The sequence below is a fragment of the Moschus berezovskii genome, chromosome 3 (genome assembly GCF_049115385.1).
Source record: "Moschus berezovskii isolate FMDL1 chromosome 3, NW_MosBer_1.0, whole genome shotgun sequence".
NCBI lineage: Eukaryota > Metazoa > Chordata > Mammalia > Artiodactyla > Moschidae > Moschus > Moschus berezovskii.
The window spans coordinates 128,692,904-128,718,285 of NC_142462.1; the positions used below are offsets into that span (position 1 = coordinate 128,692,904).

At 52.1% G+C, this 25,382-nt stretch overlaps 1 protein-coding gene across 3 annotated transcripts in view; it reads right to left on the reverse strand.

Annotated features, from left to right (window-relative positions):
* PTPRN2 (protein tyrosine phosphatase receptor type N2) overlaps positions 1–25,382 on the reverse strand; it is a 638,480-nt gene that overhangs the window by 416,376 nt on the left and 196,722 nt on the right. For 2 of the 3 annotated variants that reach the window (XM_055421655.2, XM_055421657.2), the window contains exon 4: positions 3,474–3,576. In XM_055421655.2, the coding sequence (XP_055277630.2) occupies positions 3,474–3,576 (103 nt within the window). Of the gene's footprint in view, positions 1–3,473; positions 3,577–3,913; positions 4,100–25,382 lie in introns of those variants that run through there. The other variant, XM_088834793.1, reaches the window with a different exon arrangement.

Consider the following 25,382-nt stretch of genomic DNA (forward strand, 5'->3'; position numbering starts at 1 on the left):
ACACCGTACAGGCCAGGTGCCAGGGGTGCTCTGGGAAGGACGTGGGGGACCCAAAGGTGGGATCCTCCATTAAGAGTGACTCAGACCTGTCCCTTCAGAAGCTACCTGGAGAGCCTAGAGGTGATGCCCACAGACTGAATGTAGAGTAAAAGACTCGGCCACAAACACCAAAGGTGACGGAAGCGAAGGGTCACGGCCACAGGGGGACGAAGGGCAGAGGGGTTAGGGGCCTCACGGAGGCGCCCCAGGGGCTCTGCAACTGCCACCTGACACTGTTCATAAAAGCCACCCACAAAGCAGAGCACCCAAAGGCCAGGAGTTTAGAGGATGAATTAGGCAGCAGAACCCAGAGGACACAGGAGTGGCAAAATACCGATCACAGAAACGTGGGATCCAGACAAACAGCAATAAAGGCAACAACGGCTCCGCCGAGACCAGCAGCAGGCGCAGTGGCCACTTGGGGATGCCGGAACCCCAAGTGAGGGAAGCAAAACACACTGAAAATGGAAGGACGATTCATGGAAACAAGGTTTTTGCCTGAGACATTTCAATAAATCAAAATATAAATAAAGAATTTGATTCTGCATAATTTATATTTATACATAATTATAAATTTTATGTCTAATTTAACCATCTATAAAAATGTGTACTCTTAAATAGTGGATACAAGATTTTTAAGTATCCACTGAAAATTAATAAACATGTGGTATAAACTAGGCCACAAAGAAATCCCAAATTTCTAAAAAGAAACAGCTGAACATGTCACATCCTCTGATGAAAATGCAGTAAAAGTAGACGTAATTTAAAGTCTAAAGAACATATGACCAGGACAAAATACAAGCCTCCACTTACTGCTCCCAAAGGGCATACAGCTACAGGGCCAGATAGTTGAGAACAAAGGCAAACGGGCCTGTTGCCATTACGGGAGGATGCCAAAAGCACGCTCACAGGCAAATGCATAGCCTTAAGTGATGAAAAAATAAGGACAAAACTCTCAGCTCAAGAGTTTCATTTAAAAAAAAAACCAGTAAATCTAATGATAGTAGAAAGAGGAAGATCCAGGAGATAATTCTTTTTGTAAACTGTGTTAAAGGGTAAGAACAGAAGTCAATGGCAAGGTGTAATAATCACACCTGCAATGAGCAAGTTTTAAGTGACAACACAGTACTGTGATCGCACTAAGCCAACACACTTGGGAATCCCTGTGAGAAGGATGAGAGTGCTCTGCAGAAATGTGAACGCTCCAAATTCACACAGTAAGACCTGTGAGCGTACTCCACCAATAATCTGAGAAGACAACGGAAGTGGTACGGGATTTAACCACACAGAAAGATCATTTAAAATATATACTGGGCAGCAGACAATTCAACACTAAAGAAAATTTTGCAGAAGGATTTTGAAAAGAAGGAACATTATTCCGTGAGTATTCCTGTGCATTATTCCGTGTGTATGTTTGTTTCCTGACAAACACTGAGGAAGCGCTTGGGCAGCCAGGATTCCCGTTCCGGCTGCTGGGTCACCAGCAGTCGCCCGACAGGACATGCGGCATCTCCAACAAGGGAGCTGCTTGCAAAGACACAGCGGGACCAGAGAACCGCAAGCTTACAGCAGAGAGTGGCCGGGTCTAGGGAGCGAGGGCTTGAAGAGGCAGAGCGGGGGTCCAAGTGGCCGTGGCCTTGGCAGAAAGGTGGGTGTGCTGCCAGCCCTGCCTGCCAGCCGGGGGTGAGTCTGCGCAAACCCGCCGAGCCTGAGGCCAACACCTGCTGGTTGCCAGGAAACCCGTCTCCTGGGGTGGAACACGGTGGGGTGGCTACTGGGGAGCATCCCAGCGTGCCCCCCCGCCACGAGGCTCTGCCATTAGAGCCAGATGTTGGTTTATTTGGTTCAACACCCTCGAGAAAGACATGACCCATCCAGCCCAGGAGGCTATGAGCCCAGTTCCACTGGTGACCACACCTCATTCATGCGCGGAACAGACCACAAATCTGCTTCTCCAGAACGGGGCACGTGAAGAGCTCCCAGCCTTGTGCAGAAGACTCCATACGGAGAGAAACAGCACAGGAACACAGACACACTCTACATGGACAAAGATCGTGCACAGGACATGCATATGGAAACTCCAGCCTCTTCATATATGTATTTTTAAACTTTTAATCTCACTTGTAATCTAAAAAGCCACGTTATTGTTCACAGCAAACGGGCAATTGTTTTACACGACAGCATCACCACTGGTGAAAACGTGGCCACCTGGGTGTTGCCCTTGTCTGGCTTCTCAGGCCATTCTCTCTGGAAACACTCTTTCTGTGATGGCGGCCTGGCCTTCCCCACACTCAGCGCCTGTCCAGCCAGGGGAGCTGTCCCTGCCCTGTGTCCCGCTGCTCCCGACCCCTGCACTGTGGCCTCCTGGGTGGAGTCCGAGGTTGCCTGGGACAGTGCACCCTGCTCAGGAGCCTCGTCACCCTGCGGGAAGGTGACATGGGCTGTGTGAAGCGCCCATGCATCGCTGAAAGGCCAGCGTGAAGAGTGCCAACGTGCCCGGATGAAAGCGGACAGCCTGACTGGGTTTCGAGTGTTATTTTCACAGAACAGACTCCCGAGGCAGGTTCTCATTGATGGAGCTCAACAGACCGGCAAGGATGACAAGGCAGAGCTCCGGCCCACCCTCAAGACGTGCACAGCCTGGCCAGCAGGGAGCCACCCGGTGAACATGCTCTCACGTCTGGCGCCTTTACTCTGCGGGACCTGGCGGCCTGGCTGCCCCTCTGCTGCACGGACTGAACAGGAAGGCGGAGGCCTGGCGCTTCTGCACTGGGATTACTCTGCCCGAGGCTGCGGACGGTCGGCGGCCTGCGGGAAGGAGTGCTTCCCCGCTAAGCCGAGGGGGCGGTCCCTTCCCTGCTGTCTGACCTTGAGGAGCAGCCGTCCGCCAGCTCTGGACGGCAGCCAGCTCCCACATGCCGCCCGTGGGCCACACCTCCCTTTCCTGGGCCTGGGTCCTCCCCGGGCCTGTGCCCTCCTGCATGAGTGGGCAAAGTGTCCATACCCTTTGCACGTGTGCAGACCACGAGGTGGAATCCAGCTCTCACAGGCTGCTGTGCTGGGGGCCCAACGCAGCTTCCATGGTTTAATTTGCTTTTTGTACTAAACTGAGCATACATTCTTACTGGGAAATGAGAATTCTTGACTTTCCTGCTTTTAACCAAGGCTCTGGAGATGCAGACTCTCCAAGGGTCCCGGGAAGGGAGACGGACCCTTGGGCACGTCCGTTGGTGAGACCAGCCCCTCGTGTGAGGGTCACCCTCACACCCTCCCCGGGGGCAGGACCCCGTGGTGGTGGGAGTCCCATCTGCCCCTTCCCCACATCCCAACTTCCCGGAGCATCTACACCAGAAAGATGGGGCTCTTCGCTCCAGGAAACAAGGAGAGGGCTGGCGGACATGGCCAGTGAAGAGACACGAACAGGTCCGCTTTACCTGGCGGGGCTGGACGCCTCGGAGTGGCGCGGGTAGGTCTGGGGAAGGCTGGCGAGTTCCCGGGCCATCACGCGCTGCGTGTAGTCATCCTGCCATGTGAGACCTGAAGAGAGAGTGGTGGGCACGTGTTAGCGTGGAGGCCGAGCCAGAGACCCGACTGTGGTCCCCGAGTCACTGCTGCTACTCTGGGTGTTACCCGCAATCTCACCCATCAGCCAAGGCCCCTTTCTGCGGTTTCTTACGAGCTCTTCTCCTTATCAAACCCCAGCCCTCCTCTCTAGACCAGAAACCTGGTGGGTGCTTTGCTATATGAACAACACGGGCGGGGCAGGGCCCGGCTGGACAGGAGGTACGCGCCGTGGTCAGCAGACAGACTCTGTCCACGGGGAAGACACGACCCTTCTGCCTGGGGTGGCCTGGCCACAGGAGGCGCTCCTCACCGAACAGTGAGCCAGTGGCCAGCGCTCAGCGGTGCTCCGCCTGCTCGCAGCCACCACGTCCTGGCAGTTTGCTCCTCGCAACCCTGACCTGCTTAAGAGCCACATGTTGGAAATGAAATAAGGGTTATTGTTACTATGAAAGCAATTATCATGGGGCTTAATGTACTGTATCTGGGAGCCAATTACGTTATATTTAATACTCAAATGTTATGACAAAGAGCTTTATAACAAGGGTGAAGTAGTTATGAAGGCAAAATCCATGTGCCTATGCATTAATTACATGCACTGCAGATCACATGATAATTACGCTCAGAATTACCAAATAACTCCCAAGAATAATTATTATGCAATTTGTACATTTTAGATCTTATGGTAACACTTTAGCACTTAGAACTACCCCATGCAATTATCCATAATTATCTAATCACTAAATATCATGTAATTACAGAGATATATTTTTATGCCCTGTACAAAAACACGTTACCAAAAGCCTTCGCATCAGGACGGCTGGGCTTGTTTGCCTGTGTGCGTGAGCAGGGAGCAAGAAGCCCACAGCCCGCTGAGAACACTTATTCTGGGCAGAATTAGAAGAACGTCTCGCAATAGGCTGCCTTCATGAACACACGTCAGTAATTTTCAAATGCAAACCTAACATTTTTAAAAATTTATGAACGGCAAGATTCAAACAGCTGGATCACTTCTAAGTCTCAGAAGCCCGTGGCTTTATCCCGAGCGGGAGCTGCAGGAAGTGCACCCGTGGGCAGCTCAACTTCCGCCCTGACGACTCGGGGGAGGTCGCTGCAGGGAGGCCAGCCCCACAGGCACCGCTGCCCTTGCCTCAGGATTAAATACACTTACTGTCAGCAAGCATGCTCCACGTGACAGGCACGGCAAGAAAGCACCCTGCACGAAATGTGCTCGTGCGGCTGTCACTGGCCCATTCCCAGAAGACCCATGATCACAAGCACATTTGCAACATGAGTGTAGTAGCTAGCACCTCGCACCCAGAAAACAGGCCTGGTTTTATTCCCGAGTCTGGTCTCCGTGTTAATATCCACCAGGAAACAGGAAAAGTCAAGAGCACAAAAAGAACTTTCGGTGGAAAAAAGTTCGTTTTAAAATTTATATGACAGAACTTCAATAATATTTTATCTGAAGAGTGCAGAAGCCTGAGTCATGCCAACTCTGGGGTCTGTATGGGCCGGGAGAAGAGCGCTGAACCCCTAGCCCAGACCACCCAGCTGTCCTAGAGTGGGCAGAAACGGGGCACTTGGGTAGAAAGTCAGAGGAAGGCGCAGCTCCGGGAGCTGGGCGTCCCCCGGAGAGGAGGTGAGTCCCCGGGAGAGACAGTCCCCATCTGGAAGCCTGAGACACGCAGGCCGCGCTCACCCCTGCAGCACAGCCGGTCCCTGGAAAGCACACGTGGGCGGCTGAGAGCACGGAAAGCAGATGGCCAGGGGCCAAGAAACAGGTGCTGGGCCCCCGGGGCCTCCCTGGCTTGTGATCTCAGACTTGGAGCTGAGTCACCAGCAGCCCCAGCGAAGCTGCCTCACTCCAGTGGGAGGGTCAGGAGAGGAGCCACTGAGCAGCTGCAGACAGAAGAGCTCCACTCCCACCACGCACCGCAGAGGCCCACAGGGGGCCTGGGCGTCCTCCTCCGGAGGCCAGGGACCCTGCCAGTGTCGGCAGAGGAGCTGACGGGGAGGGGTCTTTCCTCCCCACTGGGGGGTCACACCTCCGCGGGCCCTGGTGGAGACCAACCGGGGGCTCAGACGCCCACTGACCCCACTGCCCAGCAGTGAGGACAAGAGCCGTCTCTCGGGGGTCCACAGAGCTCTGGGGGGCACCCAGGCTTCTACCTCCACCGTCAGCAACAGAGCCCCCACCCCACCTCGGCAGAGCAGTGCCAGGAAAAGGCAGCTACTGCACAAGTTTAAATGAAATCTGGAGTCTCATAATATAATACCAAAATGTCCACGTTTCCACAGAAAACCACTCTTGCCAAAACCAAGGAAACCTCAAACTGAAAAAAAAACACATACTGCAGACACCAACGCTGACATGTTGGCCTTATCTGACAAAGACGCAACGCAGCCATGATGAAAAACGCTTCAGGGAACAATCACGAATATTCTAGAAAACAAATGAAAAGTGGGAATTCTCAGTAAAGAAATAAATATAAAAGGGACCAAGTGAAAATATTATAACTAAAAATACAATAACCAAAATATACAGCTCACTGGATGCACTTCATTGAAGGATGGAGGGAACAGAGAGACGAATCAGGGACCTGGAAGAGAGGACAATAAAAATCACCCAATTCCAGCAACAGAGAGAAGACAGTCTGAAAAAAAGGACAGAGCCTCTGGTTGTGGGGCTAGAATAGAAGACCTAAGGTAATGTCGTCAGAGTCCCAGAAGGAGAGAAGAAAGAAGGCAGGGCTGAAAAACTACTCAAAAAATAACAATAATAATGAAAATTTCTCAGTTTTGGCAAGAGATAAACTTGAAGCTCCAATATCTTGGCCAACTGATGCAAAGAACCAGCTCATTTGAAAAGGCCCTGATGCTGGGAAAGATTGAAGGCAGAAGGAAAAGGGGATGACAAGGGATGAGATGGGTGGATGGCATCACTGACTCAGTGGACTTGAGTTTGAGAAAATTCTGGGAGACACTGCAGGACAAGGAAGCCTGGTGTGCTGCAGTCCATGGGATCACAAAGAACTGGACACAGCTTAGTGACTGAAGAGCATAAACCAAAAGATCCCAGAAGCTGAGCACCCCAAACAGGATAAACCTAAACCGCCTCCAGACACGTGATGATTGAGCTTGAGACCTAAAGGCAAAGAAATAAAATAGTGAATGTAGCCAGAGAAATGATGCCTTAGCTACGAGGGGAGCATAATTCAAATGACAGAGGACTTCTCATCAGAAACCAGGGAGGCCACATAAAATCATGACATTTTTCAAGAGCTAAAAGAAGAAGCTGTCAGTCCAGAATCCTGACAGGCGGCCAATCCGGATGCCTGGCAAAAGTACGGTTCAGGAATGACAGGGCAACGAAGACATTCTCAGATAAGTGAAAAGGAGAGCCTACTTTACCAGCAGAGCTGCCCCAGAAGAACGGCTGAAGGAACTTCTCTAAATAAGGTGATGACAGAAGGAACCTCGGAACATCCAGGAGGAAAAAAGCATGAAAAGCAAAGATGCGAGGAAAGGCGATGAGCGTCCCTCTTCTGAGCTTTCTGAGGTCTGTGTGACAGGTGAAGCAACACGGTGTGAGGTGCTCCTCAGTGTGTGCAGAGGAAATGTCTAAGATAATCATAAAAAACAAGGGAAAGAACCACAAAGGGGGGTAGGGTTCTAAACCCCATTCGGAACGGTAAACGTACGGCGCCAGTAAACTGTGAGAGCTTTGTGTATATGAGGCAACATCTACACCAACCACTAAAAAGGTTCAGTTCAGTTCAGTCGCTCAGTCGTGTCCGACTCTCCGCGACCCCATGAATCACAGCACGCCAGGCCTCCCTGTCCATCACCAACTCCCGGAGTTCACTCAAACCCATGTCCATCGAGTCGGTGATGCCATCCAGCCATCTCATTCTCGGTCGTCCCCTTCTCCTCCCGCCCCCAACCTTTCCCAGCATCAGAGTCTTTTCCAGTGAAACAACTCGTCGCATGAGGTAGCCAAAGTATTGCAGTTTCAGCTTTAGCATCAGTCCTTCCAGTGAACACCCAGGATTGATCTCCTTTAGAATGGACTGGTTGGATCTCCTTGCAGTCCAAGGGACTCTCAAGAGTCTTCTCCAGCACCACAGTTCAAAAGCGTCAATTCTACGGCGATCAGCTTTCTTCACAGTCCAACTCTCACATCCATACATGACCACGGGAAAAACCATAGCCTTGACTAGACCGATCTTTGTTGGCAAAGTAATGTCTCTGCTTTTTAATATACTATCAAGGTTGGTCATAACTTTCCTTCCAAGGAGTAAGCGTCTTTTAATTTCATGGCTGCAATCAGCATCTGCAGTGATTTTGGAGCCCCCCAAAAATAAAGTCTGACACTGTTTCCACTGTTTCCCCATCTATTTCCTATGAAGTGATGGGACCAGATACCATGATCTTTGTTTTCTGAATGTTGAGCTTCAAGCCAACCTTTTCACTCTCCTCTTTCACTTTCATCAAGAGGCTTTTGAGTTCCTCTTCACTTTCTGCCATAAGGGTGGTGTCATCTGCATATCTGAGGTTATTGATATTTCCCCCGGCAATCTTGATTCCAGCTGGTGCTTCTTCCAGCCCAGCGTTCCTCATGATGTACTCTGCATATAAGTTAAATAAGCAGGGTGACATTATACAACCTTGACGTACTCCTTTTCCTATTTGGAACCAGTCTGTTGTTCCATGTACAGTTCTGACTGTTGCTTCCTGACCTGCATACAGGTTTCTCAAGAGGCAGGTCAGGTGGTCTGGGATTCCCATCTCTTTCAGAATTTTCCGCAGTTTATTGTGATCCACACAGTCAAAGGCTTTGGCATAGTCAATGAAGCAGAAATAGATGTTTTACTGGAACTCTCTTGCTTTCTCCATGATCCAGCGGATGTTGGCAATTTGATCTCTGGTGCCTCTGCCTTTTCTAAAACCTGCTTGAACATCTGGAAGTTCATAGTTCACATATTGCTGAAGCCTGGCTTGGAGAATTTTGAGCATGACTTTACTAGCATGTGAGATGAGTGCAATTGTGCGGTAGTTTGAGCATTCTTTGGCATTGCCTTTCTTTGGGATTGGAATGAAGACTGACCTCTTCCAGTCCTGTGGCCACTGCTGAGTTTTCCAAATCTGCTGGCATATTGAGTGCAGCACTTTCACAGCATCATCTTTCAGGATTTGAAATAGCTCAACTGGAATTCCATCACCTCCACTAGCTTTGTTCGTAGTGATGCTTTCTAAGGCCCACTTGACTTCACATTCCAAGATGTCTGGCTCTAGGTCAGTGATCACGCCATCGTGATTATCTTGATCGTGAAGATCTTTTTTGTACAGTTCTTCTGTGTATTCTTGCCACCTCTTCTTAATATCTTCTGCTTCTGTTTGGTCCATACTATTTCTGTCCTTTATCGAGCCCATCTTTGCATGAAATGTTCCCTTGATATCTCTAATTTTCTTGAAGAGATCTCTAGTGTTTCCTATTCTGTTGTTTTCCTCTATTTCTTTGCTTTGATCGCTGAGGAAGGCTTTCTTATCTCTCCTTGCTATTCTTTGGAACTCTGCATTCAGATGCTTATATCTTTCCTTTTCTCCTTTGCTTTTTGCTTCTCTGCTTTTCACAGCTATTTGTAAGGCCTCCTCAGACAGCCATTTTGCTTTTTTGCATTTCTTTTCCTTGGGGATGGTCTTGATCCCTGTCTCCTGTACAATGTCACGAACCTCCGTCCAGAGTTCATCAGGCACTCTATCAGATCTAGTCCCTTAAATCTATTTCTCACTTCCACTGTATAATCATAAGGAATTTGATTTAGGTCATATCTGAATGGTCTAGTGGTTTTCCCTACTTTCTTCAATTTAAGTCTGAATTTGGAAATAAGGGGTTCATGATCTGAGCCACAGTCAGCTCCTGGTCTTGTTTTTGCTGACTGTATAGAGCTTCTCCATCTTTGGCTGCAAAGAATATAATCAATCTGATTTCAGTGTTGACCATCTGGTGATGTCCATGTGTAGAGTCTTCTCTTGTGTTGTTGGAAGAAGGTGTTTGCTATGACCAGTGCGTTCTCTTGAAAAAACTCTATTAGCCTTTGCTCTGCTTCATTCTGTGCTCCAAGGCCAAATTTGCCAGTTACTCCAGGTGTTTCTTGACTCCCTACTTTTGCATTCCAGTCCCCTATAATGAAAAGGACATCTTTTTTGGGTGTTAGTTCTAAAAGGTCTTGTAGGTCTTCATAGAACCGTTCAACTTCGGCTTCTTCAGCATTACTGGTTGGGGCATAGGCTTGGATTACTGTGATATTGAATGGTTTGCCTTGGAAACGAACAGAGATCATTCTGTCATTTTTAAGATTGCATCTAAGTACTGCATTTCGGACTAAAAAGGTTAACAAGAGGCAAATCGGCAGATGCGTTAAAATGGCTTTGTAAAAAACTGTTAACCTAAAGTAATGTAGAAAAAAGAATACAGATAAAATAGAACAAGTAGAAAACAAAAAGGAAGTGTTTAAGTCTTAATAAATCAATAATTACATCAAATATAAACAGGTTAAGTATGCCACTGAAGATAGACACTGACTGACTGGATTAAAAACGCAAGACCCAACCACATTCTGTTTACAGGAAACTCACTCCATATTCGAGTGGAAGTAAAAGGATAAAAAACATAATCATTAACCAAAGAAAAGCAGCAACAGTTAGTGTAATGGCACATGAATTAGTCTTCAAACAAACTTACTAGGGACATAGACACAATATACCGATGAAAGGGTAAATCTGCCCAGAAGTTACAGCAATTCTAAATGTATACGCACCAAACACCAGATCCACAAACGGAGAAGCAGAAACTGACAAACGTTTCCACATTCTCATCGTCTCAATCACCCTCCTAAACATGTGCGTGTCCATCCAGCTAAGGCGGACCATGTCCTGGAGCACAAATAAAGCTCAGCAAAACGAAAAGAACCAAAATCACAATGGAGTCAAACTAGAGATCAATATCATAAACATAACAAGAAAAGTCTCCAAACACTTGCAACTTAAACAGCACTTCTAACTAAGCCACAGGTCAAAGATAATCCGAGGGGAAAATGCAGTGAACTGAGCGAACATGAAAATACAACATACCCAAATCTGTGTTTAAAGCTGCATGGTTAAAGTTGCACTGAGTGAAATTTTTAGCACGAAATACTTAGATTAAAAAGTCTGAAATCAATCATATAAACTCCCACATGAAGAAGCTAGAAAAAGGAGAGCAAAATAGACCCAAATAAGTAAAAAGAAGGAAAGAGAAGGAATCAATAAAACTGCAATTTAAAAATAGAGAAATCAGTGAAAACAAAAGCTCCTTCCCTGAAAAGATCAGTGAAATGGGCAAATCTCAAGCAAGGCTGACAACGAAAAAGGGAAAGCGGTCACGAGCAACATGGGCAGTGAGACGGGGGCAGCAGCGCAGACCCCGCAGACCTAAGGGGGCAAACAAGCCCCCACAACACCAGCAGTGAGACGGGGGCAGCAGCGCAGACCCCGCAGACCTAAGGGGGCAAACAAGCCCCCACAACACCAGCAGTGAGACGGGGATAGCAGCGCAGACCCCCGCAGACCTAAGGGGGCAAACAAGCCCCCACAACACCAGCAGTGAGATGGGGATAGCAGCGCAGACCCCCGCAGACCTCCAAGGGGGCAAACAAGCCCCCACAACACCAGCAGTGAGACGGGGGCAGCAGCGCAGACCCCGCAGACCTAAGGGGGCAAACAAGCCCCCACAACACCAGCAGTGAGACGGGGGCAGCAGCGCAGACCCCCGCAGACCTCCAAGGGGGCAAACAAGCCCCCACAACACCAGCAGTGAGATGGGGGCAGAAGCGCAGACCCCCGCAGACCTCCAAGGGGGCAAACAAGCCCCCACACACACCGCATCTGAGGTGAAACGGACCTATCCCTTGAAAACACAAACCACCACGACTGACCCAGTATGAAGCAGATCATTTGATAGCCCTATAATTGTTAGAAAAATTGAATTCTTAATTTAAAACCTCCCCAAAGAAATCTCCTGACCCAGAAGATTTCCCTGAAAAATTCTACCAAACATCTAAGGAAGAATCAATATGAATTCTACAGAATCCCTTCTGGAAAATAGAAAAGGAGGGAAAAGTTTCCATTTAACTTTATGTAGCTAATATTAGGAGAAGGCAATGGCAACCCACTCCAGTACTCTTGCCTGGAAAATCCCATGGATGGAGGAGCCTGGTGGGCTTCTGTCTATGGGGTCGCACAGAGTCGGACACGACTGACACGAATTAAAAGTAGCAGCTGCTGCTGCTGCTGCGTCACTTCAGTCGTGTCCGACTCTGTGTGACCCCATAGACAGAAGCCCACCAGGCTCCCCCGTCCCTGGGATTCTCCAGGCAAGAACACTGGAGTGGGTTGCCATTTCCTTCTCCAATGTGTGAAAGTGAAAAGTGAAAGTGAAGTCGCTCAGTCGTGTCAGACCCTTAGCGACCCCATGGACTGCAGTCTACCAGGCTCCTCCATCCATGGGATTTTCTAGGCAAGAGTACTGGAGTGGCTTGCCATTGCCTTCTCCGAAAAGTAGCAGCAGCAGCAGCTAATATTAACCTGAACCAAAACCAGACAAACACTGTACCACACACAAAACAGAAACCTGCAGACTAATATCCTTCATGAATATTGACATAAAGATCCACAAGATAATATTAACATGCAAGATCCAGCAACATATGAAAATAATTACACAGCATGGGGTTCATTACAGGGCTGCAAGACTGGTTTAATACGAAGTAAATCAATTACTTCAACACCTTTTTATGATGAACATTCATCCACTTGATACTGAACATCTATCCACACAGGTGCTACAGCCGCCATGTACCTAACGGTGAGAAACTGGAACCCTTCCTACTCGGATCAGCAATGAGGCGAGGACGTCCCCGCTCAGCACTGATCGCAGCAGAGCCAAAAGTTCTCAGCAGGTCAATGGGCAAGACAAAAAGACACTAGGCACACATGTGAAAAGGAACAAAACTCTACCTATTTCCAGACAATATAAGTTTCCACGTGGAAAACTCCAAAGAACCTACAAGATACTCCTAGAAGAACTGATACTTTCAAACTGTGGCGCTGGAGAAGACTCTCGAGAGTCCCTTGGACAGCAAGGAGATCCAACCAGTCCATCCTAAAGGAGACCAGTCCTGAATATTCACTGGAAAGAATGACTGATGTTGAAGCTGAAACTCTAATACTTAGGTCACCTGATGTGAAGAGCCGACTCGTTGGAAAAGACCCTGATGCTGGGAAAGATTGCAGGCAGGAGGAGAAGGGGCCGACAGAGGATGAGATGGTTGGATGGCATCACCAACTCGATGGCCATGAGTCTGAGCAAGCTCCGGGAGATGGTGATGGACAGGGAGGCCTGGCGTGCTGCATCCACGGGGTCGCAGAGATCGGACACGACTGAGCCACTGAACAAGAACAGACTGGAAACAGCCCAGACACTGCCCTTGAGTGAGGCAGAATCCAGCAGGTCTGTCCATACTGTGGATCAGTTAGTTCTCAGCAATAACAACAACGCCGAGAGTAACAGGGTAGAACCACGGCCACAGTCACAACATTCTGCTGAGTGAAATAAGCTAGCCCTAAACAACCACACGCTGCGCGACCTCACTCACACAACATACGCAACCTACTCGGCTCCAGCACAGCCAGGACGCCTGACCCTGGACCCCGTACAGCCAGCTAGGATCCAAGCTGCACTGTGATGACTGTATAATAAAGTTACCTGCAAACATCTGTGGAAAATAGAGACACAGAGAGACTCACTGGGATGGGGAACTGGGAGAAACTTCACAGAGAAAAGTGGTATTCGAGCCAACACTGGAACGATACACAGAATTCTAACAGATGGAGAAGGGCTCAGCAGAAATGGAAGAGCACAGCCAGGGCGGGATGCGGTCGGCAAGGAGGTAAGTCCAGCCGGGGCAGAGGAGGGGCCGGAGGGTCAGGGTGAGGCCACAGCAGGCCTGGACGCCACACCAGGATGGCTGGCAGTCTCTGCATGCAGCGCAGAGCCGTAACAGTATTCTGAGCAGGACGGTTCTGTGTGCAGGAGAGGAGTAAGACCAGGAGGGGAGGAGGGGGAAGAGTGAGACCAGGAGGGGAAGGGCGGAGGGGGGAGTCCAGGAGGGGGAGGAGGGCAGGAGCAGGGGGAGGCCCACGCCTCGGGCTGCAGGCTCTGGGCAGGGACATCACCCTTCTGGTGACCAGCTTCCTCAGGTGTAAAAGGACCATCTCACATTTGCCACAAGCGAGAGATCAGACCAAACGTGTTTCATTCACACTGGCACATGGCCACCCTGTAACTGAGGTACCCATGGAAACAGCACATGGAAGGGACCCACGTGGGGGAGTCTGACCTCTCCAAGGCGGCCTCAGCCCCAGCCCCCACATCTTGGGCGCCCACAGGAAGCTCCCAGTGGGTGCGAGTTTCCAGCACCCCGTCACGGGCTGGGCATGTGGCCGGACGGGTGCTGGCGACATCCTCCTCGGGGGTCAGATCCCCAGCCTGAGCCCCAGCAGAGAAACCTCATCCAAGAAGCCTGATCCAGCGGGTCCCTCAACACAGAACGTCACCCCCTGAAGGAGCCGCAGACTGGATCTGCTAGGGTCCGCCCGAGGCCATAGCAGCAGTGCCGGTCCTCCTGAGACCTGGACGAACCCACCTGGCTGCGGGCAGGACCTGGAGGCCGCACAAGAGGGGTGGGCACAGGGTCACGATCCTGACAGGGTCCCCATTACCATCCGCCTGGCTCCGCGAGCGCCCCCTGAGCAGGACCCCCACCCAACTCCCCCAGAGAGCCCGCCTGGGAAGCATGATCTCGGCCACATCGAGGTCCAGCGACAGAGGCAGGGAGACTTGGGACGCTGACTCCCGGAGCCCTAAGTCTGCACGAGGCTGCCTCCGTGCAGACAGTGCCGGGTCAGGACAGGGCACACACAAGTGGACATGTGGGCGCGGACAGACGGCTTTATTGATTCAGTTCAGTTCAGTTCAGTTCAGTCGCTCAGTCGTGTCCGAGTCTCCGGGACCCCATGAATCAGGGAGGCCTGGCGTGCTTTACTGATTAGACTTGTTTAAAACACACTTCCTCCTGCCTCTGGTACAAGGAGTGAGTCGCGCCCGACTCTTTGCGACCCCATGGACCACAAAATCCATGGAATTCTCCAGGCAAGAATACTGGAGTGGGTAGCCGTTCCCTTCTCCAGGGGAACTTCCCAACCCAGGGATCGAACCCAGGGCTCCCACACTGGTACATGGAGCACAACACAGATGCCCACGGAAGGTAAAGTCCGCGCTTGCGGGAAGGGTTAGGGCGCTGCGCGCAGAGACGACAGTGTGGCTGGGCTCTGGAGATGACCGTGTGTGGACCCCAGTGCGCTGGGGGTATCCGGTGACCTGGAGGCAGCTTCCTTGGGGTGAGAAGCAGGAGGTGTCGTGGGCTGCGGGCCTGTGTGCCCCAAATCCACGTGCTAAAGCCCAGGCCTGAGGGTGTTCCTGGGGCCTGGGGGCGGACCCAGGGGCGGGTCCTGGGTGCAGGTCCTGGGGCGGGGCCTGGGACTGGGCGGGGCTGGGGCCTGGGGCGGGGCTGGGGCCTGGGGCGTGCCTGGGGGCGGACCCGGGGCGGGGCCTGGAACGGGGGCGGGGCCAGGGCCGGGTGCTGGGCCTGGGGCGGGGCCGGGTGCCGGGCCTGGGGCCTCGCGGAGGCCACCTGGTGGGACAGTGTCATTTAACAGAAGAGGACCACGGCCCCTGCCAGCTAATTGGGACGGAGGGAAGGTGCCGTCTGCAAAACAAACGCGCCTCCGCGCCAGTGACGAAGCGGGGCGCCCTGACCTTGGACCTCTGGCCCCCAGACTGTGCGCAGCTTCCGCCCCATCTGGGGCTCCACTCAGAGGAATGAGGCAGATTATGTTCAGTGAGCAAGGTGAGCGTGTGGGTCCCGGGCCTGATCACACACCCAAGGATGGTGTGAGCTGCAGACGCTGGTCCGGGGCACGTGCCCCGAGGGTCACAGCCACGCCAGGACCACGACTCCGCGGTCTGGGCTCCCGGGCACCTCACAGGACACCCGCGCTCCACATGAGCCGAGGCCTCAGTCCAAGGTCCTGTCACCTGCCTGAGCCTGCCTCTCCGTTGCCGTGGCAACCCCAGCACCTTAGCCCCTGGGGCGGGTGGAGGGCAGGGTCTGCAGCTTGGACCCCAGGGCCTGCCAGCTCCAGCACGTCCGCCTCACGGCCGCGTCCACCACAAAGTCTGGGCCGCGCTGGCCCCCTGACACCAATGACCTCCCCGCCCCCACGCCTCTGGGTGGGCCAGGCGATGGGAGCAGACAGCTCTGCACGGGTGGACTGGCCTTTGTTGCCCCTCAGTTAATTGCACGCAGTTCCTGGCGCCCCGTAGGGCAGAGCTGCCCCCCACCCTCACCTCCGCACTGGTTACAGCAGCAAACGCTGTAACCATCTCAAGGGATGCAAGCCCGGTGCCCAGCCCCCACCATGGACCCTGGGCAGGCTACAGAGGACAGGAGGGGTCAGCGTGTGGTCACAGCTGAGCGCAGAAATCGAGGGATGCTGGGCAGTTGATCCAGGGAAGTGTTGGCCGGGACACAGCACAAGCTCCCTGAACAAAGTGGGTGATATGATGTGCAGACCCAAGGCGGGCCTCTGCCTGCCCCGACCCCGCCCTCCCGCCGCGCTGCCCAGAGAGGAGACAGACAAACCCACTGCCCTGATGGACACCACCCACTCAGGTAGGCCTGCCTTTCTTCCCTGAACTGAGGCTCCCTGGGGAGGGGCCCATGACATGGGATCCCTCACCTCCCCCTCACGACCCAAGAACCAGAGAGAAGGTGAGGGCATGGCTCCCCTGCACCAAGCTGTGCAGAAGTGTCCTACCCCTTATTCCAAGCCCTTCAAATACGCATGGAGCGCTAATGCCGCGAGAATTTAACATAAATTTAGGATCTTTGCTCCCATTAACGGACCTCCTCGGTCAGGCGTGTCACGTCTGGTCACCTGAACCCGGGCGCCCAGGCTGAGACAGTACCCAGAGCGGGTCTGGTCATCGGTCACCAGTGAGCTAGCTAGCTGGTCAGTTGCTAGGCTGCCCCTTCACAGGACTCTTGGAAAGGAGGGAGGGAAGAGCCGCACGCAGCGCCCGCCCCGCCCTGGTGGGTCCCATGATTCCAGGCACATGTGTTGCTTCTACAAAGAAGGCTGCGCAGACCAGGACGTCCTGAGACTGCCCCCGGACGGGCTGGCCCCCGCGCATGGCGCCCGGCCCAGTCAGCACAGCACAGCTTGCCTGCTGGTCCTGCTTCTGCCCGCGGCGGCTGGCGGGTCCGAGGCTAGGATCTGGGACGTCCCCAGATCTGAAGATGCTGGAGGCCAGTGCTGAAGATGCTTCAAAAAGAGGCAGACACTGAGGAAACAGCTCAAAGTGGGCTGGGCCAGCTCCAAACACGTCACCGCGGGGGTGCACACCCCACCCCTTCGCTGGGGAAGACTCGTCCCAATGCTGAGCACCACAGGGGGCTTCAGAGGAGCGCAGACTCGCTGCTTCCCGAGGGCACAGATGGCCCTGAACCCCACGTTAGGGAAGGAGAGGGCGTGGGTTTAGCTCTCCAAAGAGCAGAGGGGGTGACCTCAGTCATCTTTGCTCCTGGAAAACCAAGTACTTCACCTTCATTGAGCCCCAACATTTATTTCACAGACAAACATACTGTGTCTAGCAAAACAGACCCAAAAACAAGAAACAGGAATTGAGTGCCAGGGAAACCCCTGAGATGTGCGCTCGCACCAGGGAGACCTGAGGAGGACGCAAAGCCAATGCTCGGGCTGTTTCCTGCGGGTCCCTCCTCACGGCCCCCCAGCCTCTCCTTCCACGGGGCCCTGACCATTCCTGACGCCCAGTGTCAGAGCGCCCAGCACCTCACACAGGAGCCCAGGCGAGCCTGACATGACACATGTGTGCACACGCAACATGTGAAGCACGTGCATGAGCCATACATGCACACGCGTGTGCAAAGTGTGCACACATGCGTGTACAGTGCATGTGTGCACACGTGACATGTGCAACATACATGCAGGCGCAGCGTGCACAGAGTGTACAGAAACACACGGCACGTGCAACACACGCACACACAGAGAACTCGCTCAAGGCTGTGATTTCCCCACCAGAAGAACACCAAGAACGGGGCTCCAGCGGCGCATGTTTCGGAGAAACACCGGGGCCTGTCTGACCCTTCCCACCAGTGTCCTCCAGGTCACAGCACAGAAGAAGCACAGACACACGGACCTGTTTGATGGCGCTCAGCGCCCGGGGGGCCAAGCTCCTGGGGACAAAGAGGGTCCACACTCAGGGCAGCCTCCAGAGGAGCCCGACCTCAGGGAGGGACATCCTCCCCGATCAGAAGCACGTTGACCAGCAGCATGAGGGGCTGCAGACAGGCGAATTCAGCCGGCTCCACTCAGGGCAGCAGAGGGGAGCGCGCGCAGGGCCTGGCGAGCTGGCCGCTGCGTGTGGGCCTGCGTCCCTCCCCGCCCGGACGTCCAGCCCATCCTCCCAGAGGCTCTGGGCCTGCCCGGCCCCCGCCCTGGTCTCCTCCTCGGGCAGTCCTCAGAGTCACCATCTCACGTCACCCCCTGGACCCAGACGCACTGGACCAGCCGCAGCAGGGCGGTCCTGAGCAGCCCAATGGTATGGTGGTGTCTCCTGTTACCCGGGGGCCTGGCCCCTGAGCTGCTCCAGGAGGTGAGGGCAGGGTGACAGGGCAGGGGCTGCTGGGGAGCCCTGCAGAGGAGGGGGTGGGCCGCGCCCCTGGAGCCCCTGCCTCAGGCCCTGCAACCGGCCTCCAGGACCTTCTACTCACAGACGCTGATGAGCCAGCCAGCGGTCCCCAGCGCCGAGCTCTGCGAGTCCTGCGGAGCCTCCCTGCCTCCCAGAGGCCATGGCTGCCCGAGGCACGCTCTGCCCCCGACCACACACACAGGGTCACCAGGCTGCCCCCCCAACACGGTCACGTCATCTATTTCTCTAATCACGGTGAGGCTGGGGTCCCACGTCTGCAGCCGACTCGCACGCCTGCTCCTGCCGGCCTCCTGCTCACAGCCTGGGCCGTCCTCAGTCAGCTGGTTCGCGCTCTTTGCACCCACGTGGATGAGGTGTGACGAACACAGAAGTTTAGCTCTTGCCAGTCACATGTGTCTTCAGACTTTTCTTATGATATTTTTTCCATCCATTTTTTTTAAGTTCTATATAGTCAAATTTATTACTCTTTCCATTTATGGCTCCTTAAGATTTGCATCACAATTGAAAAGAGGCTCCATGATGCAAATCAAGTTCACCATGCTTTCTTCTACAGCAATTTTATCACTTTCATTTAAACTATTGATCCTTTCCAAATTTGTTTTTATTGAAAGAAATAAGAATTCAAATACTTTCCACAAAAAAATTAGAGCACAGTTTATTGAACAATTGTTTTCTTCTCGTTGATTTAAAAATCTATCTTTGTCCAATACTTTGTCTACCTGATGCGAAGAGCTGACTCACTGGAAAAGAGCCTGATGCTCGGAAAGACTGAAGGCAGGAGGAGAAGGGGACGACGGAGGATGGCATCACCAACTCCATGGACATGAGTTTGGGTAAACTGTGGGAGTTGGTGATGAGCAGGGAGGCCTGGTGTGCTGCAGTCCATGGGGTCGCAAAGGGTCAGACACGACTGAGCGCCTGAACTGAACTGACTGCTGTTTTATTTTATTTTTTTATTTTTTATTTTTTTTTATTTTATTTTTTTATTTTTTTGTAATTAATTTATTTTTTATTGGAGGCAAATTATTTTACAATATTATATTGGTTGGTTTTGCCATACATTGACATGAATTCGCCCCAGGTTTACATAAGTTCCCCCTCCTGAACCTCCCTCCCACCTCCCTCCTCCCTTTATCCTCCCTCTGGGTCATCCCCTCATGCCAGCCCCGAGCATCCTATAACATGCATTGACCCTGAACTAGTGATTCATTTCACATATGACAACATACGTGTTTCAATGACATTCTCCCAAATCATCCCACCCTCACCCTCTCCCACAGCGTCCCAAAGACTGATCTATACATCTGTGTCTCTTTTCCTGTCTCGTATACAGGGTTATCATTTGCATCTTTCTAAATTCCATATATATGCGTTAGTATGCTGTATTGGTGTTTTTCTTTCTGGCTTACTTCACTCTGTATAATAGGCTCCAGTTTCATCCACCTCATTAGAACTGATTCAAATGTATTCTTTTTAATGGCTGAATAATACTCCATTGTGTATATGTACCAAAGCTTTCTTATCCATTCGTCTGCAGATGGACATCTAGGTTGCTTCCATGTCCTGGCTATTATAAACAGTGCTGCAATGAACATTGGAGTACATGTGTCTCTTTCAATTCTGGTTTCCTCGGTGTGTATGCCCAGGAGTGCGATTGCTGGATCATATGGCTGTTCTATTTCCATTTTTTTGAGGAATCTCCACACTGTTCTCCATAGTGGCTGTACTAGTTTGCATTCCCACCAACAGTGTAAGAGGGTTCCTTTCTCTCCACATCCTCTCCAGCATTTATTGCATGTAGACTTTTGGATAGCAGCCATTCTGACAGGTGTGAAATGGTACCTCATTGTGGTTTTGATTTGCATCTCTCTGATTATGAGGGATGTTGAGCATTTTTTCATGTGTTTGTTAGCCATCTGTATGTCTTCTTTGGAGAAATGTCTGTTTAGTTCTTTGGCCCATTTTTTGATTGGGTCATTTATTTTTCTGGAATTGAGCTGCAGGAGCTGCTTGTATATTTTGGAGATTAATCCTTTATCAGTTGCTTCATTTGCTATTATTTTCTCCCATTCTGAAGGCTGTCTTTTCACCTTGCTTATAGTTTCCTTTGCTGTGCAGAAGCTTTTGATTTTAATTAGGTCCCATTTGTTTATTTTTGCTTTTATTTCCAATATTCTGGGAGGTGGGTCATGGAGGATCCTGCTGTGATTTATGTAGGAGAGTGTTTTGCCTATCTTCTCCTCTAGGAGTTTTATAGTTTCTGGTCTTACATTTAGCTCTCTAATCCATTTTGAGTTTATTTTGGTGTATGACTGCTGTTTTAAAAACCTATCTTCATCAGACTCAAACTCCATACATATTTTAGTTTATTTCTGGACTTCCCTCTGTTTCTCTAAGAAGTTACTTTGGAATAGTTCACATAGCACTGAAACTGTCCATTTCTTGAAGATCTGAAGTAATTTACCTGTGAAACCAACCAGTCTGGCACTTGGTGGAGGGGGGTGGGGCTGGTTGTGTAACTGGTTGGTCTCCCACTACCAAGGATCTGTTTAGGTAGCCCCCATCTTCTGTGATCAGATTTAATAACATTTTTATTTTGCTCAGATGTTAAATGTACGCTTCTACAAAGCACTCACTCTTTGTTCTAATCATCTATCTTTTTGCATCTAATTCTGTATATCTGTGTTCTCTCTCTTCTTTCCTAATTAGCCAGCATTTACTATCTTGTTCTTCTTTTTTCCCAAAGAACTGGCTCTTAATGTTATTCATCATTTTTTACTGGCTTTCCAGATTTAACCCATTAATTTCTGCTTTTTATTCTTCATCTTTATTCACTTCTTATCTTTCCTGAGCGTGTCTCCTTTTTCTAACTTCTTAACAAATGCCGCACTCATTTTCCCAGCCTTTCTGCCTCAGGCATCGTGAGGACACTCATGCACAGCTGACCCGGGCCATCACTTACTACTCCCATCAAGGCTAGAAGAACTGACCACGCACCTAGGGGTCAGAGGTGACCAGTTCTGACCACTGGAGAAGACGGGAGTCCACCCAGGGAGGGTGTGCTGGGCTGGGGTGGAAATTAGTTCCTTGGCTGTGAAAAGAAGGAGCCACTCAAGGAAAATTCCTGTCTCTTTTCTCCCGTTCATCGCAGATGTGATGGCTGGACGGCAGGAGGCACTCGGGGCCGTTAGGTAAGAAGGATACGGTGAGAAGGGGGAGAGAGGGGAGCTGACATGCAGAGAGCCCTGGAGGAGTTCTGAACAAGGGGTCTGGGTCGGAACCAATATCACGGCCCAGTTAACAGACGTTTACGCCCAGCCTCCTTGTGATCGGAGACCAGAACTTCCTGCACTGCAGCCTACCACTGTATTTCCTCCCACGTGCCTGGAAGCGCTCCTGCCTGCAAAGCAACACGGGCGGTGAGCGCTGCCGCAGACACACCCCAGCAGTGCTGAGCATCGTGCATTTTCATTATGGCTACTTTCCACTCACTCTTTCCCATCCAGGCCATTTATGTGGAAGCTTTTACTTTCCAGGTGGAGCACTAACCCTACTTCAAGAAACCAGCCACTTGTTGAGAGATCCCCACATATAACTCGCCTTCAAGTAGGTTTATCAAGAACTGGCCCTGATTCTTTCTCAATTGATGCTCCTTGTGCGACTTTGCCAGATGCCCCACCCAGCGTCTTCTCCAGTCTCTCTGCTTTAGTGCCTGGTCCCAAACCCACCTGAGCCCAGACTTCCACAAACGCCACCCGCCTCCCTCCCCCATGTTGTGGCCCAGCCCCCCTGCGGCCCCTCCTCTGCACGCAGACGGTGGAGGATCCTCGCCGGGAGGAGTGTGGTGCACCCCTGCAACCTCTGCCAGGGAGCAGACACAGCTGTGCAGGAGCGTCTGCACGTGTGTGTATTTGTGTGCATGTGTGTCTGCACGTGTGTTTGTGTGCACGTATGTGTGTCTGCACGTGTATGGTGTGCACACGTGCATGTGTGTCTGCATATGTATTTGTGTGCACGTGTGTACATGTCTGTATATGTGTGCACCTCGGTGTATTTGTGTGCACGTGTGTGCATGTGTGTATATGCGTGTGTGTCTCCATGTGTTTATGTGCATGCATGTGCATGTGTCTGCACGTGTGTATTTGTGTGCACACGTGTGTATGTGTGTGCATGTGTGTATGTGTGTCTGCGCATGTGTGTATTTGTATGTGTGTGCACATGTGTGTGTCTGCGTGTGTATGCCTGTGTATATGTGTGCACATGTGTGCATGTGTGTGTGTCTGCATGTGTGTATGTGTACATGTGTGTGCATGTCTGTCTGCATGTATTTGTGTGCATGTGTGTCTGCACGTGTGTATTCGTGTGCACATGTGGATGTGTCTGCATGTGTGTGTATTTATGTGCATGCGTGTGCATGTGTGTCTGCATGTGTATTTGTGTGCACGTGTGTACATGTCTGTATATGTGTGCGCCTCGGTGTATTTGTGTGCACGTGTGTGCATGTGTGTATATGCGTGTGTGCCTCCATGTGTTTGTGTGCATGCGTGTGCATGTGTCTGCACGTGTGTATTTGTGTGCACACGTGTGTATGTGTGTCTGCACATGTGTGTATTTGTATGTGTGTGCACGTGTGTGTGTCTGCGTGTGTGTGCCTCTGTGTGCACATGTGTGCATGTGTGTATGTGTGTGTGTGTACACGTGTGTGCATGTCTGCATGTATCTGTGTACACATGTGTATATGTGTGTGCCTGTGTGTATTTGTTTGCATGCGTGTGCATGTGTGTGTATGTGTTTGTGCCTCCGTGTGTTTGTGTGCACTTTTGTCTGCGCATGCACATGTGAGCATGTGTGCACAGTTGTGCTGTGTGTGTATGTGTGTGTGCACGAGCAGGTGGAAACAGAACACCCAAGCCTGATGGACAAGAAGCCTGTCTGTCCATCCATGAGGCTTGGAGGCACACATGTGTGCATCCACCAGACATTCTAAACCCAACAAAGTCGAGCAAATACCAAGGGGCCAGGATGTTGCTTTCCACTGTCCACCATATCACTGCCTGCAAGACTGCCTCCTCAGCACTGCTCAAATTTTATTAAATAATTCCACAGGGAAATAAGATTTTATACAGAAAACTTTGCTTTATAAATATTTTGTCAGTGATGCATGGTGATGCAAGCACTCATACATTGTGGTAGAGAAACCGTGCGTCCAACCGGGTATGACTTCTCCTGAGCACCAGAGGGACCAGCGTCTGGATGGACAGAGCCCAGAAGGGCTGCAGCTCCAGAGGGTGTGCTCCCACAGGCTCCGGACACCATGCTGTGACTGGCATCCTATGGCCCAGAAGCAGGCTCACCCATGGGCACAAAGCAGCTGCTGCCGTGCTGCTGGCAGGCCTGTCGACAGCAAGGCTTCCGACCGGCCATCCCTGCGCTCCTCCACAGGGGAGGAGGAGCAGTGTGGGAAGTCCATGGGCCAGGACACTCAGGCAGGGGACACGGAGGCAGGAACACAGCTCTGCCCATGTGAGCCGAGACCGCAGCTCCTCCAGGTCAGCTTGGCGGTCCAGCGCCCTTGGGGTGAATGGGAGTAAGTCCACTGAGTCACCTCTTTCCAGCAGGAACCTGGGCATCTGAGCAGGGAGCCACCAGTCAAGCTAGACAGCTCATGCTTCTGTCAGCTGCAGAGGGGGTGGCCGAGAGGGACAGGGGGGCCCTGCCTGGAGGACACAGCGCAAGGGGCCAAGTGGCCCAGAGGACAGGAGGCGAGCCCCGGGCTGGTGAGCAAGCTGCAGACAAAGGCTGGCTGCAGGGTCCCCATGCAGGGCCCAAGGGAGCCCCGCGAATAGGGAGAGGTCACCCAGCAAAGAGGAGCAGTGTGTAGAATGAGAGACACTTCCCACATCGCAGTGAGTCCCTGTGGAGGCCCAGGCACATTTGAGTGCTGGGCCAAGCCCAAGGACGAGGGGTGGAAGGCGGAGAGGCCGGGGCCCCGCAGCCTGGCCAAGTGGAGCCTGAGGTGGGACAGACAGAGTGGCGGAACGGGCTGGACTCAGGCTGTTCCCCGGAAGCCCAGCGCCAGCGCTCCCACAGACGAGGAGACAGGAAACGTTTCAGATCTGGCCTCCAGGCTGTGTCCTCTGCCTTTTGAATATTCTGTGGGTTTTTCCACTATTTCAGGGAAAGCCAATTCCACACACAGCACTCAGGACTTTTGGAGGACACACCACCTCAAACCCAAACCCACCACAGTTCACCCCCGACCCCAGGAGCCCCAGGCTCGCTGCTCCCAGGCATGCGGCACTGAGGGCCCAACATCTCAGAGCTCGGGACCTGCAGGCTGACGCGGCAGAGGCACTGTCCCCTCAGGCCTGGAAGCTGGAGTGACCACCCTGGGGCCTCGGGGCTCTCACCTCCCCACCCTGCTCTCCTGACTACAGACACACGCATATGTGTGCACACACCCCTGGGCACACGCCCCTGAGCACACACACCCCTGAGCACACACGCCCCTGAGCACACACACCCCTGAGCACACACCCCTGTGCACACGCCCCTGAGCACACACACCCATGAGCACACACGCCCCTGTGCACACACACCCCTGAGCACACACGCCCCTGAGCACACACATCTGTGCACACACACCCCTGTGCACACACGCCCCTGAGCACAAACATCTGTGCACACACACCCCTGTGCACACACGCCCCTGAGCACACACGCCCCTGTGCACACACACCCCGAGCACACACACCCCTGTGCACACACACCCCTGTGCACACACGCCCCTGAGCACACACAACCCTGTGCACACACGCCCCTGAGCACACACACCCCTGTGCACACACGCCCCTGAGCACACACAACCCTGTGCAAACACGCCCCT